This window comes from Sphaerodactylus townsendi, linkage group LG02 (genome assembly GCF_021028975.2).
Source record: "Sphaerodactylus townsendi isolate TG3544 linkage group LG02, MPM_Stown_v2.3, whole genome shotgun sequence".
In the NCBI taxonomy this organism is placed as follows: Eukaryota; Metazoa; Chordata; class Lepidosauria; order Squamata; family Sphaerodactylidae; genus Sphaerodactylus; species Sphaerodactylus townsendi.
In genome coordinates this window covers 65,628,280-65,650,551 of record NC_059426.1, presented here as the reverse complement: position 1 = coordinate 65,650,551, position 22,272 = coordinate 65,628,280, and the positions used below count along the sequence as shown (strand labels likewise).

The 22,272-nt window shown below is 45.7% G+C and overlaps 1 protein-coding gene across 2 annotated transcripts; it reads left to right on the top strand.

The window, feature by feature from the left end:
* Positions 1 to 196: 196 nt before the first annotated feature.
* LOC125425698 (keratin, type I cytoskeletal 18-like) lies at positions 197 to 21,108 on the top strand. Of its 2 annotated transcripts, XM_048483222.1 has the most exons (8): positions 197 to 736; positions 13,794 to 13,876; positions 15,473 to 15,629; positions 16,951 to 17,115; positions 17,212 to 17,337; positions 18,707 to 18,927; positions 19,994 to 20,022; positions 20,934 to 21,108. In XM_048483222.1, exons 1-8 carry the CDS (start codon positions 341 to 343, stop codon positions 21,029 to 21,031), a joined length of 1,275 nt encoding a protein of 424 aa, XP_048339179.1. In that variant the 5' UTR covers positions 197 to 340; the 3' UTR covers positions 21,032 to 21,108. The 2 variants fall into 2 exon arrangements, with proteins under 2 accessions (XP_048339179.1, XP_048339181.1); XM_048483224.1 differs by lacking the exon at positions 19,994 to 20,022 and having other exon boundaries at positions 200 to 736.
* The last annotated feature ends 1,164 nt before the right edge of the window (positions 21,109 to 22,272 follow it).

Here is a 22,272-nt window from a genome sequence, read left to right as displayed (position 1 = left end):
AGCCAGCTCAGCGGACCTTGCTCGCCCTCCCTGTTGTTTGCCCAGCGGGTGGGTCTCCAGGGGCTTAAGCTAAGTGGTGAAAGCTGAGCCCGCTTGACTGAAGGAGCTCGTCATCTCTCATGCAAATGAGGGTCGTGCAAATAAGCCTGCTTTGGCACCTGCGGGAGCCACTCTCTCCATGTCCAATGCAAATATGAGACTTCACGGTGGCTGCCCCGCTAACGTGCAGCCCAGGATCTTTTCCATTGGTCCACAGTGACCTGGCCATGCAAATGAGGAGGCAGGCGGGGGGCTATAACAGGGCCGTGGGGAGCCGTCCGTCCCGGGAGCATCATTCGCCATGGCTTTGTCCTTCTCTCGGCCCCGCAGCGGCTCCGCGTCGACGGGCTCGGGGCGCCTGCTGCTGCTGCCGGGCTCTTCTGCCGGCTCGGGGCGCGGCAGCTCCAGCGGCTCGGACTCCTGGTTCTCCTTGGGCCGGCTGCATGCGGCGCTGCCCGCGGCGCGAGCCAGTCTGGATCGCGCGGAGCCGATTTTGCTGGGCCCGGGCCGGCAGCAGGAGGCTCTGCAGAGCTTGAATGAGCGCCTGGCCGGCTACCTGCAGCGGGTGCGGGGGCTGGAGGCGGCCAACCGAGCTCTGGAGCAGGAGATCGCCGCTATCCGGGCGCGCAGAGCCGGGGCGGTCGGCCATAAAGACTGGGAAGCGTGCGAGCGGCCCCTGGCCGATCTGCGCAAGCAGGTGAGGGTCCCTAGCCAGTGGGCATGGATGGGCAGAAAGCGCTGGCTGAGTCCTGTAGAGTCCAGTTTGGAGCGGGTTGCCAGGGATGAAAGCATCCCTCCGGAGGGAAATAGTCTATAGGAGATGGGCAGGGAGCTCAGGAAGAGGATCTCAAGGTAAACTTATTAGGCACCAGAGGTACCCACAATCCAGTAAGATCATGTGCAGGCCATTGTCCCCAGATTGATCCCAACTCTCAGGGCCAGCTCTCACAAACAGTGCACAGCAGCAAACAGAGCTACGTGAACTAAAGCTGAAATCCTGGCAGCGCCGCCATCTGAGCTTGGTATAAGACATTATAGGCCGGGGCTTCAGCGAAGTCAACGCTGCAGACACATCCAGATGATTTGAGCCAATGGAGGCAAACCCTACCAGACAAGAGAGCCAAAATCAGCAGGTATGAGTGAAAGAAGGGAGGTGGAAAGAGAGCAAAGGACTGGGTGACTTGCATCTATGGTCAAGCGGTTGCCTGGTAGGAATGTGCAAGTCTGTAGTCCAAGTAAGGTGGAAATATGGAGCTGGTGTAGCACAGCACTATAGAGGTTATATGCTCAGGCTGTTCTCAGTTCAAATTTTGTATCTTACATGAACCCACAACATTGCCTTAGTCAACCCCTTTTCTTATTCCCTCCTCTGAAGCACAGAGATAGTAATGCCTACGTTACAGTGTGGCTGTAGGAATTCTGACAGGGTTATATATAAAAGTGCTCTGAATGCTCTAAGAATGTTATTAATGCAAATTATTATTAGTAGTAGGAGAAAGCAGCATATAGCCCCCCTCCCCACCAAAATCTGCCTAGTCATGTAGTTATCAGCGGTGAAGAGAATATCCCAGATGAATAAAACAGATTGACAAGAAATGTCCAAACATGTATCTGAAGATGATAGGTGGGGTGGGATGCTGGGAGATATAAACTGCCTGGTCCCTTGCAGAATAAGGGCTTGGAGATCCCATGAATTTGTTCAGATTAGGAGCCTAGAGGAGAAATTGTATGGGCAGACTGGGATGGCTCAACATTTTTTGTGATTCTTAAACAAATAAGAAATCGAAGCAGGATAGCATTGTAGCACAGGGAGCATTGGAACACTTGCCGTGGTTCCAGTATGTCCTACAGTAGACATGGTACTTGTCAGCAGAAGTTGTCATGCCATTTATTCCATTGATATCAATAGGATTTAAGTCATCTATGACTTGATTTTGATAAAAAACTTTTTGCTGAATTTTGCCCACAATGATTTACAAAGAGGAGAATTAAATATTAGGATAGTCCAAGAAGAGGGTAAAATTTCCTTTGTGAACTTGGAAAAATAAGACCTATATCCATACAAAATTAAGTAACTTGGAGATGGGTGGAGTTTCCTCATCCCATGTTGCCCACAGTTAAGTCTATTTTGAAGATTCCTGTATTCTTGAAATGTGGTTACACAGTCTTGCTGCTCTGCTACATTGCCCAATTCCAAGTTAATTTTTTTAGTGAGAGAAAGAGACAAAGACGGGGGGGGGGGGCAATATTGTCTTGGCATTCACACTTTTGCCTTGGAGTCCCAGCAAATAAGTACTCAAATTTTGTTTACAAATTCAGATGCTTTGGTTCCACACGAGACAAGTTTGGTAAAACTGAGTACGCTCTGAGAAGCGCCGAGAATTTTCCAGTTTTTCAGTCTGTTGTGTATTAATTTAATTTAAATTTTTTTGTTGATACATCTTTGAAAATCTTGCATTTAGGTGAGCAAAGGTCAAATGAACATACCATTTGTAAAGTGGGTTTGGGGTTTAGGCAGGCGTTTAGTCAACTATTACATTTTGGAAACTAGCTGAAAAAGTTAGTTTTGAAACTCTGTGATCTTCCTTATCTGCTTTCAGATACTAAACACTCACAAGAAAAATATGTCATGAGCGTTTCCTCTTCCATATGAAGAAAGGGAATATGTGGCTTTTCAGAGTGATCAGCTGCCCATCTGACTTCTCTATATAATCACAAAATACATTTGGGGAGTAAAATTCCTCACCCGACTTTCATATTTCAAATGCTATAAAGTTAGTCAAATCAGTGCTGCAGCTCAAGGGGTTGGGGAAGGATGGTAGAAGGCACTGGTCCCTGACTCTGCAGCAATTGATGTCCACTATTTCAAATACACACTGTGGTGAGGTATGACCTGCACTGCACTGTAAAAAGTTCATGCAGTGCTTCTGCATTAGTTCTTGCTAGTAGCAGGGATTCAGTAGATTTTATTATATACTCTTGCCTCCTTTCCTTTTAGCTCTATCTGTTTTTGCTTCTCTGAAAAACAACACAAAAACACCTTCCAGAACTCTTTTAAAAAGTCAAGACTGTGACTGTACAATGGGTTTGCCTGGAATTTCCATTGTCAGAAACTTTAAAAGCACGTGACTCCTTGGGCCAAAAAAATGGGTGGCTGCCTATGGAGGGCTATTATTTTGGGCTGTTTCGATCCATCCAGTGGAAAGAGCTTGGGCCTGGAGAATAGTTTCAAATATCTTCATGTAAAGTATTGTTGAACGCTTCCACAGCTGGAATCATAAGAACAAGCCAGCTGGATCAGACCAGAGTCCATCTAGTCCAGCTCTCTGCTACTCGCAGTGGCCCACCAGGCTACTGTCACCTGGCTTCTGTGAGTTTTCTGGACTGTATGGCTGTACTCTGGTAGTTTTTGCTCCTACTGTTTTGCTGCATATGCGGGTGAAACATTGGAGCAAAATCTATCAGATCACAGCCACACAGTACAAAAACCCCGCAACAGCCAGTATATCTTGATGTAGCTTTGATTCTGAAGCCGGATTTTGATGGGGGCTTTAACTAGGAATGCCACAAACATTGCTTTGAGTTCTGGGTGGGATATAAATAACAATCTGTACAGGCCTTTGAGATCTCAAACGATGTCTGTTTTTGATAGCCAATGTTTCCTGTTCCCAGTGCTGCTAACAAGGAGGAAGAGATTTACCTCCTGGAACTCTGATCATCTGGCTGGGTTGCCAGACCAACTTTTTATTTTCTAGCAATTCTGCTTGAAACTAATTTACTGCATTTGTGAATTGTTTTCCTACCATTGCCTTTCAAAGTGCTCTACTAGAGATATGAGTTCTGATGGCAGCGGCCCTAAATGTCTTATGGAAAAGTTCTGCCCATTACTGTAGAGAAGTTACAGTTGCCTCAGTGCAGGTGTTGATATTTGATGATATATGCAAGAGATCTAATAGCTTTCTTGCTTTCACTGTAAAGCAAACAAGCCACTTGCTACATACCCCTGGCTCTTCCCACACCCCGAAATCTAACAGCTTCTTTCTAGCTCTGTTTCCCTTCTTTCCTTGTTTCTTTGTCTAAATCCAAACAATGAACAAGAAGGATGTAGACACTCCCTAAATGTAGAGCTTCATTAACTTCCTTGAAAAATCACATAATCCTTCCTTTTCCAATGTACCTGCCTCCCCTAAAATAAATAACAGTTCATTTTCGCGGCATTAATATTTTCCTTGTACTAGCCTGCAGTCTCTCATATCTGAAAAACTGTATGTGGGGAAAAAAGTCATTAGCTTTGCAATTCTGTGCTTTTCTAGATCCATCTGGTCACTGTGCTTTCCCCTTTGACTAAGATCCTGATCTGCCAACCTCTTTCCATTTATGGGAAATGCTTCAAATTTTAGCGAGTTATATTAAGTTTACAGTTCACAGCCACCAACACTTAATATATCTTAGCTCTTTGTTGCATTCTAGAAGCATCAGAGAGAGAGAGAGAGAGAAAAGAAGAAGAATAACAAAAATAATTAATGATTTTGGTGGCCAAGAGAAAAGTAGTAAAGTTCTCTTCCACTAGGAGTGAATGTAACTGTCAACTGAACACTCTTGCTACTAGAAGTAACTGAGTTGAAAAGCAAAACGAAAACTGTAAGCAGAACCCTTCCTGAATTAGGTTTACTTCTGAGTAAACAAATAATAAAACATTGCTCATAAGGACAAACATTTAAGGCCATATGAAACCATTGTTTCAATGTGGCTTTAGTTGATTGTAGAAAAGAAATGACTAGGGACCATAAATGATTCTTAGTAATGAACATATTTCTTTCTTTTCCTCCAACATTATTTCCCTCAGTTAGTAGAATATAGCTTTTTCTCCAGTTGATAGAAAGGTTGCCATAATCCCTGGAGAAAAATGTCCTGCGCCTTTAATAGTGGCTTAGTATGTGGAAATGGGCAGCCAAAGCTTTTCATGGAATGAAAGTAAATAACATTCCATTATTTTTTTCTGTTTTAGGGACAACTTAGACCTCCTCCCCACACATTTGACAAGGCCAGTTGATAGCATAAATGGTGATCTCCTTGATTGCTTGTCCTTTCCTGCAGCACCAAGGTCCAAATAAGCTGAGATATGCTAACATAGATCTATGGCCCCCTGGTATATGCCTTCATATGACACTTTCCAAAGCTTGGCAATTACCAGCAACTCATGAGCATCTTCCATCTATCTTGTTGGAACTTCTCTTTGCACAGCGTACTAGACTGGTGACTGGTGAAGTTACGACTCCCAACTTTCAGGTGGGGCCTGGAGAACTCACAGAATTTCAATTGATATCTGTATGACAGAGATCCGTTCCCTCTGGAGAAAATGGCTGCTTTGGAGAGTATGCTTAATAGCATGTAACCCTGCTGGGGTCCTTTCCCAGGTGCTACCCCCGCCCCCCCCAAAAGATTCTCCAAGAACTGCCCAATCCAGCATTGGCAACCCACTTGAACTTCAATCAGGACTTGAAACAAACTGCAGTTTTGTTTCTTGTGAGGGTAAGCTAGCAAGCAGCATTATCACCTGTGATCTTGTGGCCCAGCCATGCCAGTTCTGTACAAAAGAGAAATTACCTGCATGCTTCCAGTTAACATCTAAATGTAGGCCCCTAGTGCCCATTTCCTCAGCTCTGTTGGCATTTTTGCCTTGGTTTCCTTACTTTCTTCAGCTGGTGGTTTTTAGGTGATGGTGTCCCACTTTATATAGCAGCCACCCCCTGTAGTAGTGCACTGCCGACCCAGCAGCGCCCGTGGTAGAGCACGTTGGGACATAGCGGACCCTGCTGACCTTGCCGGTCGCATCGCACCACTCCTCATCCCCCCATGAGTCGCGGGTCATGAACTGTCTGACTCAATCACCGGGCGCAGGGACAATGGTCTTGCCCCCAGGTGAGGATTAGGCTCAGACGCGTACGCTCCTCTCCGCACGTAGCCAGATGAGATCATGCATCACATGATCTCCCGACCTCCCGCTCTCCCGGAACTCCCCCCGGTCCTCCCTCCTACACGCCCCCAATAGGATAACAATAAAAGGTGCCAGGAGCCGGCAGACGGGAGACTTCGCTAAGGAACACGGACCTCCGGTCTCCAGCTGCTGGCGATCTCCACCAGATGTTATCTCCGCGTCTCGTCTCGTTCTTACGCTGACCGCGTGGGTGGAGCTTCAAGCTGGTGTTGCGAAACCCGGGAATCCTCGAACCTCCACCCTGCTCGCATTAAGCCTGGGGAAGGGCCGCGATACCGAAGTCCGCTGGATCATCCAGGAGGACCACCGTTTCGGTATGTCATGTCCTCTGGATCCGGTAGCATCCAGAGACAACAGCGTCCTAGGACACTCTCTCGTCCGGCGGAACGCGGTGAGTATAAGGAGCTTGCAAAAGCAGAACTTATGACAAGCAAATGCGTTGGCGAACTGGCGTTAACGAAATCTGGCAAGTCCCCGTAAGAAGAAGGGAGCTGCATATATTGGTTGAGGAGATTGAAGCTCAGTGTCCATGGTACCCAGAGGGGGGGACATTGAATCTTAAGGACTGGGAAAACATCGGGAGCACTCTTAAGCACAGAGCCTCAGCGCCGATGTAAGCTGCTACTGGCGTGGAGACAATGTTTTATGCGCCATCAGCCTGCACAGACCTCTGGCTCCCTTGCTGTAAGAGCGCCCTCGCCGATCTTTCACCTTCAATTTCAACCCCGGAATTTTCTCTATCCACTAAATTGGACGCCTTGTCACTCCTTCACCGCCCCCCCTGGCTCCTTCACCCAATTCAAACTCTCCCTTTGACCGGCCTCCTGCTCCGCCTTCATTTTCCGAAGCCACTGCTCCGTCAAGCGCCATGTAATGGCAGCGGGACAAAACTCTTACCCAGGCATTATTAGCCGCGATCTGCAGAAGAAAGAAACCCTGGCGGAAGGCGATGCGAAGATTCTTGCATTATTGCCCGTCCACTTCACAGATACTGAGGTTGGCGTCATTCGACGGGTTGTCGAGAATACCGCCCTTTAAGCTATAACATCCTCACTGGAGCTCCACATAAGCGGTCGCCGGGGCGTAAAGAGTCACCAGCCCCTATGTGAGAGGCATGCTAGAAATTCGCGAGGAATCACTTAATAGTTCCGGACGACTGGAAGACCACCTTCAGCATGCTCCACAGACCCTGCACAATTTGTGATCTCTGGGAGAGCGAGTTCCGCCAGCAATGCTTTAGCGGGGCAGCCGCCTCGGCGCCTACATAACAGCTCAGCTTCTGGCTTTGATGCCTTCAGTAACCCCAACAATCAGCGAATCGTCCCTTGCGGTTAGCCACACTTGCCGTTAAGCACTCTGAGATAAACCTACAAAGGCGTTTTTTGAAAGTCCCCAATGCCCGGACAGTAACCCAAAGTTTTTCTAGCATGACAGAAGCCTCGAGAACCCTATGCTGAGTTTGTGAACAGGCTCCAGGAGGCCCTCAAGAGCAAGGTTGACGAGGAGGCCCAGAGCGAACTCATAAAGCGCCAGGAGAGCAGCCTCTCCGCTGAGTTACGCAAAGCGATCACCGACCCTAGGAAGGAACGAGCTGGCCGACATGCTTGCCAGGATATCGGGTCTTTAAGCCCATCAAGCCAGCTTAGCTTCAATTAGCCGCCCTCTCCGCTGCCATGAGGCAGCCCGAAGTGAAGTGTTTCAATTGCAGCAAGCCAGGACATTTCGGTGTAGGCTGCGCGGGGCCACCTACAACCCTGACGCCGGATTCTCTCTCCCCGGAAGGCGAAGACCCCCAGGAAAGTCTAGGGCCGAGCGCTCCCAATGCCCGCTGGGGAGGCCAGCGAATCTCAGCCCGGAACCAAGATCCGCGCCTCAAACCCCTCGGAGCTCCCCCATGAGATCTTAGCTGCTCCAGCTCAGTATAGTGATCCCATCCCCACGAGGAGACCATTAGGCTGAGATCTTGCCAAAAGCTTCCGCCGCTGAACAGGGGTTGTTCATCATCCGGGTCATCGACCCCATGCGCAATTCATCCACATCCAAGTATGGACAAGCATCCTGCCGCGAACTGCCAAGTTCACCGGAACACCCTGCCTCTATGCTCTCACTTGAGTCTAATCTAAGTTCAGCTAATCTAAATCTCGTTACTCGCTCCCCTACGTCCTATACTTCCTGCTCTAGCCCCTTCTACTTCCAAAGTCATCATGCCTCCGCCAGTGCCCCAGAATGGTACGCATTTCAAAATCTCTACAGAGTCCACAGTCACTGAATTGCGGCAGAAAGGAATGCTGTGGAAGAGGACTGCTGCGTTGAGCCCTCCTCAGAATGCCCCATAGCCAATCTACAGGACAATGAGGCATGGAAGGAAGATGCTTCGCACTGTGGCCTTAAACCAAAGGTCCTTCGTGAAGAAGAAGCCCCCTTGGCCCTCTCCAGCTGTAAGGTTCAAACCAGATCTCATAGCCTCTGAGCCTGTGCAAAGGGCTAAGCTCAAAGCTCCCAGTGGCAGCAAAATCGTCAGCACTTTCTCGAGCAAAATCTCCAAATCAGAGTTGCAATCCTCCCTCGTTACTTTATATGTGCTCTGTATGCCTATGTATGTTCTGTATGTCTTGCCCCCTTTCAAGAGACCCCTAAAGTTTTCCCCTCATAGGGGGGGGATTTTTCCATTGCTTCTAAGCTATGCTCTTGTGCTTCAATTAAAATTTTTCTCCTTCCTGATTATGTGTTACTTAATGCCTTTGAAGGCTTAGCCCATTACAACATCCATATGCGCTTGGGACACAGCTTCGTCTTGCGTGCTCCCCAGGATACCGATGGAAGGACCTGCTTCAAGCCGCCTCCATCTTAGTTTAAACCTTCAAAACTTTTCTTCAAACCTCTCGCCAGAACCTTTTCCTTCGTCCATCTGAGCCTACACTGCCACATTGGCGTGGCGCAAGTTTACATATGAAGCCAAAATCATTTTCATGCTCCCACATTCTCTGCTGAGGGGCTCCCTGGCTAGTCACAGTGCCAAGGGGAGGTCTCTCAGCCACACCTATCTTACACAGCCTCCGCTGTGAAGGTAGGCGAGCTCAAGCCGACCCAAGTCCCCTTACGGGAGAGGAAGGTAGAGGCTGACTTCCAACCCCTTCCCCTGCCTTCCTTTCTGCACACCCTCCCTCTTTCTAATGGGCTGACGCTTACCCCACCTCTAGATCTAGGATCTGATAAAGGGTTTTTACCAAGCCCCTCTCAATTTGCCTCCTGTGATCCAAACCTCAAGCCCAGGAACTGTTTTTCTTTTCATCTTCTCTACTCATCTCTTTCCTATAGGCGCTATATTCACGATATGACTATAATTGTGAATTGTTCAAGTTGCTTTGCAAACCCACACACCCAGCAGGCGGTGATTGGGATTGTTTTACAAACAAACATTACGACCTGGATATGACCTCTCCCTTCTCCTAAGCCTTCGGGCAATTCCCTGCCTTGTATCTCTTAACGCCCTGAATGTTGCAAGTGATGGGTTAGCCGAATGGGCCAACAAAGCCTAGCAGCTTGGCCAAAACAAGCAGAGTAGTTCCCCTATTGATTTAATCAAGGTCTCATCCAGCCAGACCATATCAAAAGTACTCTTCTCTATTCTCTATCAAAAAATTGCCCGCCCCTACTCAGGGCTCGAAAATTCTTCCACTGTCATCTATAAGGACTAACTCAGCCAGCATGTAAAACCCCTAGGGGAAAAGCGTTGCTTGTCTTTTCTGCCTTCCATACAGGAGTCCAGCTTCGCCATGCCAGACCAGCCCCATCCCGGAGATGGAGCGGGGCCTCCCTGGAGGATCCGACCCCGCCAGCCCTGTCGAGAGGGGCCGATTGCTTGCCCCAGCCTGGGCCGAGATGGGAGGGATCTCTCTGGAGCCGGCACACCCATTCTTCCACTGGGATCACAGCCCCCGCTGTCACCACCCCCCTGGGCGGCAGCCTGGGCCAGCTGTGGCTCAGAGGTTGATGCCGCGTGTTGCTGCTCCTCATCTGATGCTGTTCTCTCTCCTCTGCAGCCTGGCTGGGGCTTGGAGTTGCAACCAGGGACATTCCTGATAGATTAACCCTTGGAACTCTCCGGCTGTTCTCAGCGGCAGAATATTGTTGGAACACGCCTTCTCTCACAACCTTGCTTTCGTGAGAATCGCTGAACCTGCAATGCTAAAGACTATCGGTAGCTCTCCTCACGTTCTTGAGAAATCCATGGACTCTAACGCCATGTCGGCTCTGTAGCTTTGGTAGTCAAACAGCAAGAGCCATGCGACGGACAATTATGCAACTGCGGGTTGCCTTCCTTCCATTACATCATCCAGCCTATGCTTATCGTTTATGTTTTATTGTTTGAATTTATTGCATGCCCTAATTTTTTGAAGTTGTTATGTTATTTGTTATTGCTGCATTTCCTTGCAATACTGTCTGCCGGGACTCTCTGCTACCCCAAGCTCCGCAGGAGGCCGGCCGCCGCCGCCTCCATCCGCTCTGCCTTTTCGATCCCTCCACCAGCCGAGGCGGCCAGCGGTAAAGCCCTCAAAGCGGAACCTGTCTCCCTCGCAACTTCCCTTGTGGCCCCGGACTTGCTTTCATAACACCAAGACTATTGGCAGCTGACTGGCCTGTGCCTTCGCGAAGCCCATCAATTCTACCTCCATTGCTCTGGGCGGCTCTGACCTCCGAGCAGCAGGAACTTCGATCAAGCGACCCTAGAACCAATGCGTGCACTTTATTGATTACTTATTGTTATTACATCCCGCAGGTTATTGAGAATGTACATAGTATGTGTTGTTTTAATCTTTCCTGATAATTCCCAAGGTGATTCATGTATGTGAGCTGCAAGAAGTTGTATCTAATCTGAAGTATGATGTGTTTTGCCCCATTGGTGGTCGAAGCCCTCTGGAGTTGGCTGCCGGAGGGATGGTTGAGTGCTATTATTTTTTAGCTCTGCATTGGTTTAATTGTGTGCCTCATTATCAGTTGTTTTGGATTTCAATGCGTTGTCTAATATTATTGCCTGCGTATGTAAGAAGCCCCTCGAATTTCCCTTACCCCGCAAGCAAGTTCTAATGTTACACAAGCAGCAGTCAGCAATATTAAGCGTGGCGGCAGGAGAGACAATCCCTTTAAATGTCGCCCCTTAGCATTTCGGTCCCCCTTTTCTAAAATGTAAAAAAGGAGGAGATAGTAGTAAATTACTGCCGACCCGGCAAGCGCCGTGGTAGAGCGCGTTAGAGACCAGCGGACCTGCGGCCTTGCCGGTCGCATCGCGCCACTCCTCATCCCCCCATGAGTCACCCGGTCATGAACACTGTCTGACTCAATCACCCGAGGCGCAGGGACAATGGTCTTACCCCAGGTGAGGAATTAGGCTCAGCAGCGTGCGGCTCCTCTCCATGCGTAGCCAGATGAGATCATGCATCACATGATGATCTCCCGACCTCCCGCTCTCCCGGAACTCCCCCCGGTCCTCCCTCCTACACGCCCCCAATAGGATAACAATAAAAGGTGCCAGGAGCCGGCAGACGGGAGACTCGCTAGGAACACGGACCTCCGGTCTCCCGCTGCTGGCGATCTCCACCAGATGTTATCTCCGCGTCTCGTCTCGTTCTTACGCTGACCGCGTGGGTCGACTTCAACCCCCCACCCCTGCAGTCTCTGGATCAGCTTTCTAAGTACTTCTCTTATTCTTTCCCCCATAGTAAAACCCTTCCCAATTTTAAGCACTCTGACAGTTCTTTACAGCCTCTCTCTGACTAGTCCCTCCCAGCCTATTTTCCCTGATTCCTCTGCCTTTTGCTAAAACTTTATTCTGCATTATGGCTGCAACTTGAAGAGCTCCAAAATAAGGAACAGAACAAAGCCTTCCGAAAATGACATAGTATGTATGGCCCTTTCCGCACGGGCGGAATATGGCGGCCTGGGGACGGCAAAAACGCCGTCCCCAGGCCGCCATTCGCACAGGGGGCGCAGCTGCAGCGCAGCCACGCCGCCCTCGCGCCGCCTGACCGGCGCCAAGCTGGCGTTTCCAGAGTGTGCTGGGAAGCGCACTTTCTTGGAAACGCGGGCTGGAAGCTGCTACCGTGCGAACGGCAGCGGCTTCCAGGTGCTTTCCCCCCCCCCACTCCCTCCCTCCACTTACCTGCTCTCCGGCCCTCCGGCGCGTCGCCGAGGCCTGGGGACACGCCCCCCTGCTCTGCGACGCTGAAGCAGGCGTGCAGGGCAGGGGAGGCGTGTCCCCAGGCCCCGGCGACGCGCCGGAGGGCTGGAGAGCAGGTAAGTTTCTGGGACCGTCCATGTGGACGGTCCCGGCGTCGTCGGGTCAGCGTCAGTAACGCCGACCCAAGCCCTTGTCAGGAACAACTCCTTAAAATAAGAAAAAAGGTGATGTGCCCTACCTGACCTTTCTTTGGCTTCCTTGTTCCTGTCCTTCCTTTGCTTTGCCTCCTGGGATCTCTTCTCAGTCCTCAACCATTCTATTGTGATGTTTTTAACACCAGCCAAACTACCAGCTTTCTTTCCACAGAGAGTAAACATTCCAAGACACCATACCATCTCAGCCAATTCACCTCTGTGACTTAACTCCCTCAATGTATACTATTGACCTGCCGCTGAGTTCAATAAATCAGAAGTCCAGTGGCATCTTAACTAACTGCTTTTATTTTAGTATGAGCTTCCATAATATGCTAAGGAAGTGAGCTGTGACTCATGGAAGCTCATACTGAAATGTTGGTTTGTAAGGTGCCACTGGACCTTTGTTTTATTTTGCTATAAATAGACTAACACAGTCTGAACTGTATATTTGATATCACTATGCCTTTTTTGACCAAGGATGATAGCCTGCTATATTGGCCCTGTTTCAACTTCCTTCCAAGTTCATCCTGTTCTTACACTCTGTGCAACATTTTGGGGCAGTCCTACTTTCTCCTTAGATTCCTTTCTGTTGTGCCACTTCTTTGACTCCCTTAATGTATCAGGCTTCTTGGCAGAGTTGGGGATCTGAAAAACTTGGAGTGACAGGGTCCACTGCCACAGAACCCTCCCTCACCTACTTGTCTGTAAGTGCTCCCAGCTGCACTTGTTGGCATGCAAGAGATGCACAGCAGTGACACTCCAGACAGTGGCATTGTCAGCCATGCATGCTGCCCAGTGCTTGTCTGGAAAGGGTTGTGAAGCAGTGTGGGTGGTGAGAAGGCGACCCTTGGGACCCCCAAAACCCAGAACAGTCCTCTTGGCCAACCCCCCCTAGCACCCCAATTAAGCACCTTCTGACCTTAAACACCATGAGATTTCTTTTGAATAACCCTCTTTGCTTCTGGCTATTGCCAGAGGTAGCAGAATTGTTATTGTTAAAGAAAGAATACTGAACTGGACAAATCAAATTGTTGAATTTTTGTTCAATCTATCATTCTGGAAACCCTTGTGTAAATCATCAAAAATAACATCCTAAAAGCCTAATGCTTTTCAGATTGGGTTTGGATCCCCCCCCTTTCTTTTGCTGCCACTGTGGTGAAGGTCCTGCCCCTGGTATGACTTATAAGACAATAGATGTCAAACTTGCTATTAGTGGGAGTACAGTACTATTGCCAAAATTTGGTAATTTCTAGTAAAAGTCATAAAACTGTCTTAGTGTAGAATTTATAGTCCACTGATCAGGATCCTCACATCCCATTGGTAAACCGAAGGTCTCTCAGTTCATTTTCCGTTATAAATATAAAAATGTCCCTTTCCGTGGCAGGTTGAAGATCTAAACATGGAGAATGTCAAACTGCTTCTGCAAATAGATAATGCCAGGCTGGCGGCTGATGACTTCAAGCATAAGTAAGTTACTTCAAGCATAAGTAAGTTATTTTGTTTACAACCATGTTAGAGTGCACACTGTACAATTGTGCCTGTAGGCATGATGTATTATGCATAGTCCTCAGAATGGAAGAAAAAGTATGGGAGAAAATATTCCACATTCCAAGCAAGAGTTTTTATTTATTTTTTTAAAAGACTTCTTTAAGCTATCTTTTTTAATAGGCTCCAAATGAAAATTCTCACTTTCTGTGCAGTTAACAGTAAGGTTACCAGTTTCAATTGGCTATCATATTTTTCCAGTATGCAGGTTTTTTTTCCTGAGAGGATTTTTTTTAAAGCTTCATCTCTTTCTGAGATTCCATGCTGAGTTTGTGTTCTGTGTTCTGAAAACAGAATTTCTGTACCTTTTGTGGTTTGTCTGTTCTTCATTACTCCATTGTTTTCATTCCCATCGCTTGTCCCAAATGTGCCTGAGGGCTGCCTGGCACTCGCTTGACTTTGGGTTTTCTGATATGTATCCCCCTCAGGGGGATGAGTAGAACTCCCAGTGTTTTATAAAAACTCACTTAACCTGCCAGGCCTACTAAATGCAAATTATAAGGGGGGAAAAGATGGCTGCCTAAGAACTATTTTAGGACTACCTTTACCTTTTTAAATGATATGGCTGGTGGGCTAGAGCATCCTGCTCACTATGGACCCAGCCTGACTCAAGCCCTACATGTCAGCTAAGCACTGGTAGTTTCATACAGAGTGTCATCTGGTTAGCTACTTTGTTCTCAGTTAAGTGATAAATTTGTGTCTGGGTTGTACTACTGGAACTTGCAAGTGGGGATCAACATGGTGGAAAGAACTTTAAATCTGAAGATTCCTTGCATGTTAAAAATCTGTGGAAGAAGTCATATGAGATCCACTACAGTCTGCAGTGATGCAGCAAAAACAAAGTTTGCTTTCTTGTGGAGAATACGGATTCAGGGCATGCTTCATTCATTCGAGGAGATTCTGCTTTCACAAACTGAAGTCAAACTTGTATCTATTACTGACATGGCATTCTCTATGTTGTGACCGCCCTTCCAAGAGAGGCTATGAAAAGCTTGGATTGTTGAAAACATTTCCACTTGGCTGTGGGGGATTATTAAACCCACAGCTGTTTAAATAATAGGTGGCTATTTTGGCTACTATTTTTAATTAGTTTTAATTTATTGATGGCTTTTTCTAGATTGCTGTTTTTATCATTTATGAGAATTTGAAAGATTATGCCTGTCTCTTTTAGATTTGACGGCTTACTGAACCAAATGGCAAGTATTTCAGAAAGGAAAATACACATACATCTGAGTCTTGTTAGATACGACAAGAGCTCATCCATCCTTAGCAAGCTCAGAAGTAACCATTAGGAGAAGGTTGGGCAATCCCTTCTGTATGTCTGAGAGACACACATTCAACTCCGCATACATGTACTCATTGTATTTGATGTACTGTGTATATATTTTATAATCGTGTAGGTATACCTATAAAAATATCATAAGGATCAGTCTCAAGTGTTGAGCTCTCTTCAGCCAGCCACACATTTTTTGCCGCACACTATGGTTTTTAAACTCCTGCCTTCCTCTCTTTTTCCAGGCTGGAAGCGGAGCAAGCTGTGTGTGACAGTGTGCAAAAGGATACCCACGGGCTGCGCAAAATGATAGATGACACGAACTTCCTACGCTTGAAGCTGGAAGGGGAGCTGGAGTCTCTCAGAGAGGAACTGGCTCACTTACGCAAAAGCCACAAAGAGGTGATGGGCACAGTGGGTGGGATTGACACACAGTAGATAGCAGCAATTCTTGCATGCTTCCTGTCTCTACATGAGCATTAGCCAAATGTGCAAATCTGGTATTTGGTGCTGGCTTTGGAATCAAGAACGTTAAGCGCCATCTTTAGAAAGCATTTGTCTGGATCTGGTGGACTCATGAGTGCAGAGAAGTTTTTAGACATGGTCAACTAAAGATTCAGAAGCACAGAAGACTGGGCTGGGAATGAAGGGACTTTAATTTCTCAAATAACTTTCTACACACATCTTGGCTCCAGCTCTACTTTAGTCTGCTCCTATAGCTCCTGCTTCTACCAGCACAGACTTTGCCATAAATGGCAGACATTTTTGAAATTTAAAACACAATAAAATGTGCTAACTGCTCCAGCATGTGCAAAACCTCAGGAGTGCTGAAAATATATTTTACAAATGAAGCTTGATCTTAATTTGTAGGGCAGCCCTCCCAAGTTGTGATGTCAGTCAAATGGACCAAAGTGTCAGGAATGGTCAAATACTGCTATACTCCAACCAACTGCCAAGTTGCTGTGGCTGTATATGTACAAAAATTTTGAATCTGTTCATCCAATATTTCCATTACCAATAGGACAACTAATTATTATAGCACAGGTTCTTATCTACGTTTTATGAAATATAATAGCATTTTATGAATCATTAACAACATTCATTTTATGATATACATATAATTTTTGATCACACTGAAATGGAGAAAGTGTCTGCAACATGATTGATGCTCACAATGTTTAAAATGGCTGATAGACACTCCCTTCCAGTTTCCCTTCCTTTCTCCTGTAAGGTTTCAGCCAGAGACATGACTGGCTAAGAGTTGTTTCCCTAAGTTCATTTTGGCAATTGGAAGAGAAAGAATGGTTCGAGCAGCCACCTCCTTTGGCCTAAAGTTTTTCCAAGAAGAGTTAATCATGCAAGTTAAGCAGAACATGCCTATTGCTGATCTCAGAAAAGATACATTCTGGAGGTTTGGCCTTAAATAAACAGTTAAATAAGGTTACCACACTAGTCTCTGTTGTGACTATATGAAAAAGCAAACTCCTAATAGTCTGCTATACTGCATGGTTGTAGCAATGAGGATTTTTAGATTCCTTTTCCATGCTCATTGCCTGAGTTGAGAATCTGGGATATAGGGTCCTTTCATTCTAACCCAGCTAACAGATGTATGGCATATTCAACATAGGGTAGTGTTCCCATTCATGGAAGCCTAGCCCAGAAATTCAGACTGCCTTTCAGCTTGTGAAAATGAAGAAAGCTCCATCTTTTTCTCTATTTGCAGGAAGTCGATGCTCTCAGTGCCCTGATTGCCAACTCTGATGTAACAGTGCAGGTGGATAATCCACAGAAACAAGACCTGAGTGGGCGCATTGCTGAAATACGCAACCAGTATGAAAAAGTGGCTGAGCAGAACCGTGCTGATGCTGAGGACTGGTACAAAAACAAGGTGAGGAGAGAACCAGTCATGAGGGTACTGAGGAATGCTCAAAATGGCTTTGTCTCTTACTTCCCTCTTCCCTCTTGTTGTCACTTATCCCTGCAGTTTGATTCCATTTCTCAAGAGGTTGATGTGAATACCCAAGCACTGGAGGAAGCCAGAAGTGAGTTGACAGAGCTTCGTCGGCAGCTACAGGGTCTGGAGATTGAACGCCAAACTCTTCAGAAAATGGTATGATATTGTCATTCCCTCTCAATATAGCCTGTGGGCACCATTCCTCTGCAGCTTTCTAGATCAGGGAAAGGGGTAGGGTCTCCCAATCCTGGAACATTAGAAACAAGAACTATCCGCTGTTTTTGAGGTAGCAATGAGTCATCTTATGCATAAATGACCCCATGTTCTGGAGATAAATCCTGGGCTAACACGTAGAGCAGGCTTTAATTAGTTCTCCTTATGTTTCATATAATACCTTCCTTGATTAGATATAATGCTTACTCTACTCTGTCCATCTTAGGAGAGGGAAACAGTGTATTCTACACACCATTTCTCTTTAGGAATCAAAATGAGTGATGTGGGGGTGGCCTTGGATTGGCAGTAGAGTGCATACGAAGCATTCTAATGGTTCCAGGTTCAAACCCTAATAAAGCAGAAATCCAATGGAACCTTAAATACTAACAATATTTATTGCAGAAATGTTCCTAAATCAGGCCTCACTTCATCAGTTGCATGGAGTGTGCAAACACAGTATACCGCCCCCCCTAACCGGATTTACAAAGGTGGAAGGAACCTTGTCACACTTAATGAATGAAGAAAGATATCTGAGGTTCCATTTTCTCTCATTGGGTGGTTTTAAAGCAATGTACAATAAATCCATTCAGAGGGAGTGAGGACAACTCCTAACTGTAGAGAATGGCATAACGTGATAATTTTAATCAAGGAAAGTGAAATATGACACGTGATAAAAAGCACTAATTAACATCTTTTAAGGGTGGGTCATTCTGAACTTATGGTAAGGAAATCCAAGTCTTTTGTTCATGTCTGGATAAAAGTATTATTTGGATGAGAACACTAATTACTAATTTAGCACTAATTTAGTACTTTCATGTTGAATTCTCCCTTTGAAGGTATGGAACGGGCTGCCAAAGTTCATACCACACCATCACTTTAAGTCTTCTTTCATAAAATGTGTAAAGTGACTGTTCAAAGCAGCTTTTAATTTAATTAGTTAATAGATGGCTCTTAGCTGTCAGATTGCTGGCTGAAGTTTTAAAGTAAAGGCTTTAAAACTGGCTGTATTATTGTTGAAAACTTCCTTGGGTTTGCTAGGAGCAAAGAAAATCAGTAAAGGTTTTAGTAAATTTTAAAAAATGTAGGAGTGTAGGTAGTGTTCAAGAAAAAACAATATCAAAGCATCTTGGGACTCAGGATAAGTTAACCCAGTTTATTGGATGTTGGCCAGTTTTTGTTGTTATTTGTTATATGCCCTGTGCTATATGCAAGGAACTCCGCTTCCAGTGTAGCATCTGGAATGCTGAGGACAATTCTCTTACAAAACAAAGAGAATATACTTAATCAAATATTACTACTTTTTCCAATGCAGGTGGACACCCTGGAGAACACCCTGAAGAATACAGAAAATCGCTGTCACAATGACTTAGGCAGTCTCAACCGTGTCATTATGAAGCTGCAAGATGACTTGGCAGCCTGCCGGGCTGACCTGGAAAGGCAAGTCCGAGACTACGAAGCTCTTCTGGACCTCAAGACGAAGTTGGAGAATGAGATACAGCACTACCGCAGTCTGATCGAGGGGGCAACAGAGAGGTAACAAGGGGCTATGGTGCCCACTCATGTAGTCATACTACTTAGGCACAAGCCTGTTTTGGAGAGTTCCATGTCATTCCACACATTGCGCAAGTGTTTTTCTGCAGGGTAGAATGCCTCCATATAATTTTGTTCTGCTAGTAAGAAAAATGCTCAGGCAAATACGCTACTTCTCCATTGCGAACATAAGTGGGGCAGGAGTGACTCTCATGTTGACAGAAGATTAATTCTAGTCTCCATGTGGTCATTGTGATTTGCTGTTCTTCTCTCCATTATGTCCTCATTGACAGAAAATGGAAAGTTTCCTCCAGTACATTCAACTCTACCAGATAATGCATAGAGGTGTGTCCCATACAAAGAATGGGGAGTTGGGGGAAATCTAACAAAATACATGGATCAGGAGGCTGGCCTGGGTGAATTTACCACCCTGCCATTCACAAAGCTGTTTCTGGAAAAAAGGACAAAGTGGCAATTGCATTGAAGTCCCCGACTTACATTACTTCTTGTTCATGAGTCCCACAATGACTGGGAAAGGGGGAAGAGGAAAATAAATCCATGCATGTATTGCCTTTTAGTTGGATCCAGCATAAAATCTAGTAACTGCTCATCCTATCTAGGGCTAAAACCCTATCTTAGCTTATTTCTAAAGCTGTAACCAGCATATGACCAAGTCAGTAGTATTTGACCTGACAGCTCAGTGAATTAGAATAGTCAAGCTAACCTTCTTTCAGAGTGGGCCACTGACAGCACATCTACAATTTTTATTTGTCCCTAGAAACAAACATTTCTAACAACAACAAAAATGTTTAAGAGTTTACAAATATAGATAAGATCAGGCACTATATCCTCTGTCAATGCTTAACAGGGTGGTTGGTAAGAATGGGCTGTCACACACCATTCAGGTTCTTTGTGTTACACACATAAAAGCAATAGAGACAACAGAAGCAGATACAGTGAACAGCTGTGCTGCTGCAGCTGTAAACAAATCTGTAGCAGGACATTGTTTTAGTAAGCAAATCTTCGTAGGGCACGGCACACAAATACCTGGCATGTTTTGTATTTTCAGAGGGGAGCTGCAGAACTCAGGCAAAGCAGGTAAGTGACCCTCTGTGGTGTAGCAGTAGACATACTAGTTCAGAGCTACTTGCTTCCTATCTGTGTGTATGGCTGTAAACTGCTTGCCAATTTCATATGAGGCATCTGAAACAGATCCTCACCCAAACTTTGTGGCTGCCTGCTGCTTTTCCACCAACAGGCTTCAACTGGGTTGGGTGTGACTTGTAAATTGCCTGGCTGCATAATTATTTGATTCCCAAATCCAGAGACTCAAAAGCATATGTCATACCGTGCTAAGATCCCAGTACCTTCTGGAAGTCAGTGCTATGCATGACCCCCATGTGCACACAGAACTTGAAAACAATTGCATGTTGCATCTTTCTTATACACAGGTAACATTAACAACCTCCTTAGACAGGAGGGTACTGCCTGCATTTCTTGATTAATAGCAATAAATATAAATGTCTAAAACATGCAGTTCTGAGATGACGTAAATATTGAAAATGTCAATTTGTTTCAATGCTTACTTTTCTCTAGAAAGCTCAAGGCAGTGTATGTAGGCTTGTAGTTTTCCACTGAGACACTGACTAGATCAAAACCTCCTCTGTGGCATCGGCTTTGAGTTCATTTCTCATGCGAGGGAAAGGAGGCAGTTTCTACCCATGCTCTACTTAGTTTATTATTCCTTTGAGGGAGGGGGCATTTCTCTTCTCCACAACCACATCCAAATCAACATGCAATTCCACCTGCAACTTTCAGTGAGGAACAGCTTGTTTCGGGCAATTTTGTAACATTTAAATGTCTTCTTGAAACGTTATGTTGAACCTGAATGCATTTTGCTCTCAAGGATGAGTTTGGAAGGGAACAAATTTGGTTTTTTGTTTCATTTTTAAAAAGGGGATTCCTTGCTCTCGCTTCCCTCTAAACTCCTACTTACTCCTATTTTTCAGACACCAGGAGACAAACAATTAAGAAGGTAGTGGTTATGACACAAGAGATTGTGGATGGACAAGTGGTGTCACAGAAATCAGAGGAAGTGATCCAGTAAGTTCATCCAACGTGTCAGTGTACTGCTAATCCCTGTATCACAAGCTTCTACTACTTAATAAAGCCATATTCAAACAATTCCAGACGTCTTGTCCTGACATTCATTTATATAACTCACTGTGCATAGTCAGGGTTCATATTAAAAGGCAAAGCTGAATGCAGAGACTGAATGTACATGCAGCAACATATATGTCTCCCTGGGTATCCACTAATCCTAATTTCTTCCTATATAATACTTTTTCAAGGTATTCCACATAGAATGGTCTTGCTGCAGTCCTCTGGTTGCTCAGGGAAACAGATGTCCTCCACTGTCTTCTCACACACAAACATGGCATTTTGTATGAGGAAGCAGCCCAGTTCATTAAAATGTATCACACATCTTTCAACATACATTCATGCAAGATAGCACAGCTACTTCCGTCACGTTGCTAAAAAAACCTGAAGTGCTATGACATCAGAACTAGGGAAAGACTGCCAGGAGACACAATATGGCTTAGCAGCAGCATCTTAGGATCGTCCAGTCAAAGTTTAAGACGGCAAGCTGAAGCGTGAAAACAAATTCCAGAACCCTTCCACTGTTGTCCTTCATCATAAAACTAAGATTTTAAAAAAATCAGTGAAGTGACACTTTAAAGCCATTTCAGCCCAATTCAACAGCTAGAAGTGAACATGACTGTTTAGCTCTTCAACATTAGCATACTAGTGTTATATCTAAAAGAAACCGATATCCTAGCAAAGGCAGTTATAATCCAGAACAAAGAATTTCTATTTACAAAAGGGCTTCCTTGTCTATTTGTTTCTTCTCATCCATGAAAAGTAACACATTTAATTGTTCCGAAGTTTTAAAAGATTATTTTTTCTGAGAACTGAACCTGCAGAATGTAAGGCTCATTCCGCACATGCAGAATAATGCACTTTCAAACTGCTTTCAGTGCTCTTTGAAGCTGTGCTGAACAGCAAAATCCACTTGCAAACAGTTGTGAAAGTGGTCTGAAAACGCATTATTTTGCATGTGCGGAAGGGGCCTGATAGAAAAAAATTCTGCAATTGTGGAAAAGACCATGTAGAAGTTCCTGGGAGTCTAATTTAGGGTTGGCTGCCGCAGATCCATTGGGCTAATGGCAGCACATTCTCCTGCTGCAAGCAAGTTACAGATTCAAATGTGAGAGGAAGTCCTATTGTGACCAGGATTCAAGCCATATATACCTTTATAACAGCCACTGCTTTCCTGCTCTTTTTCAC

Bases quoted from the DNA above. Each gene is read 5' to 3' on its own strand.
- LOC125425698 (XM_048483222.1), top strand. From the start codon at position 341: ATGGCTTTGTCCTTCTCTCGGCCCCGCAGCGGCTCCGCGTCGACGGGC. The intron at 17,116-17,211 runs GTGAGGAGAGAA...TTATCCCTGCAG, and splicing joins AGGACTGGTACAAAAACAAG to TTTGATTCCATTTCTCAAGA. The intron at 18,928-19,993 runs GTAACAAGGGGC...TTGTATTTTCAG, and splicing joins ATCGAGGGGGCAACAGAGAG to AGGGGAGCTGCAGAACTCAG.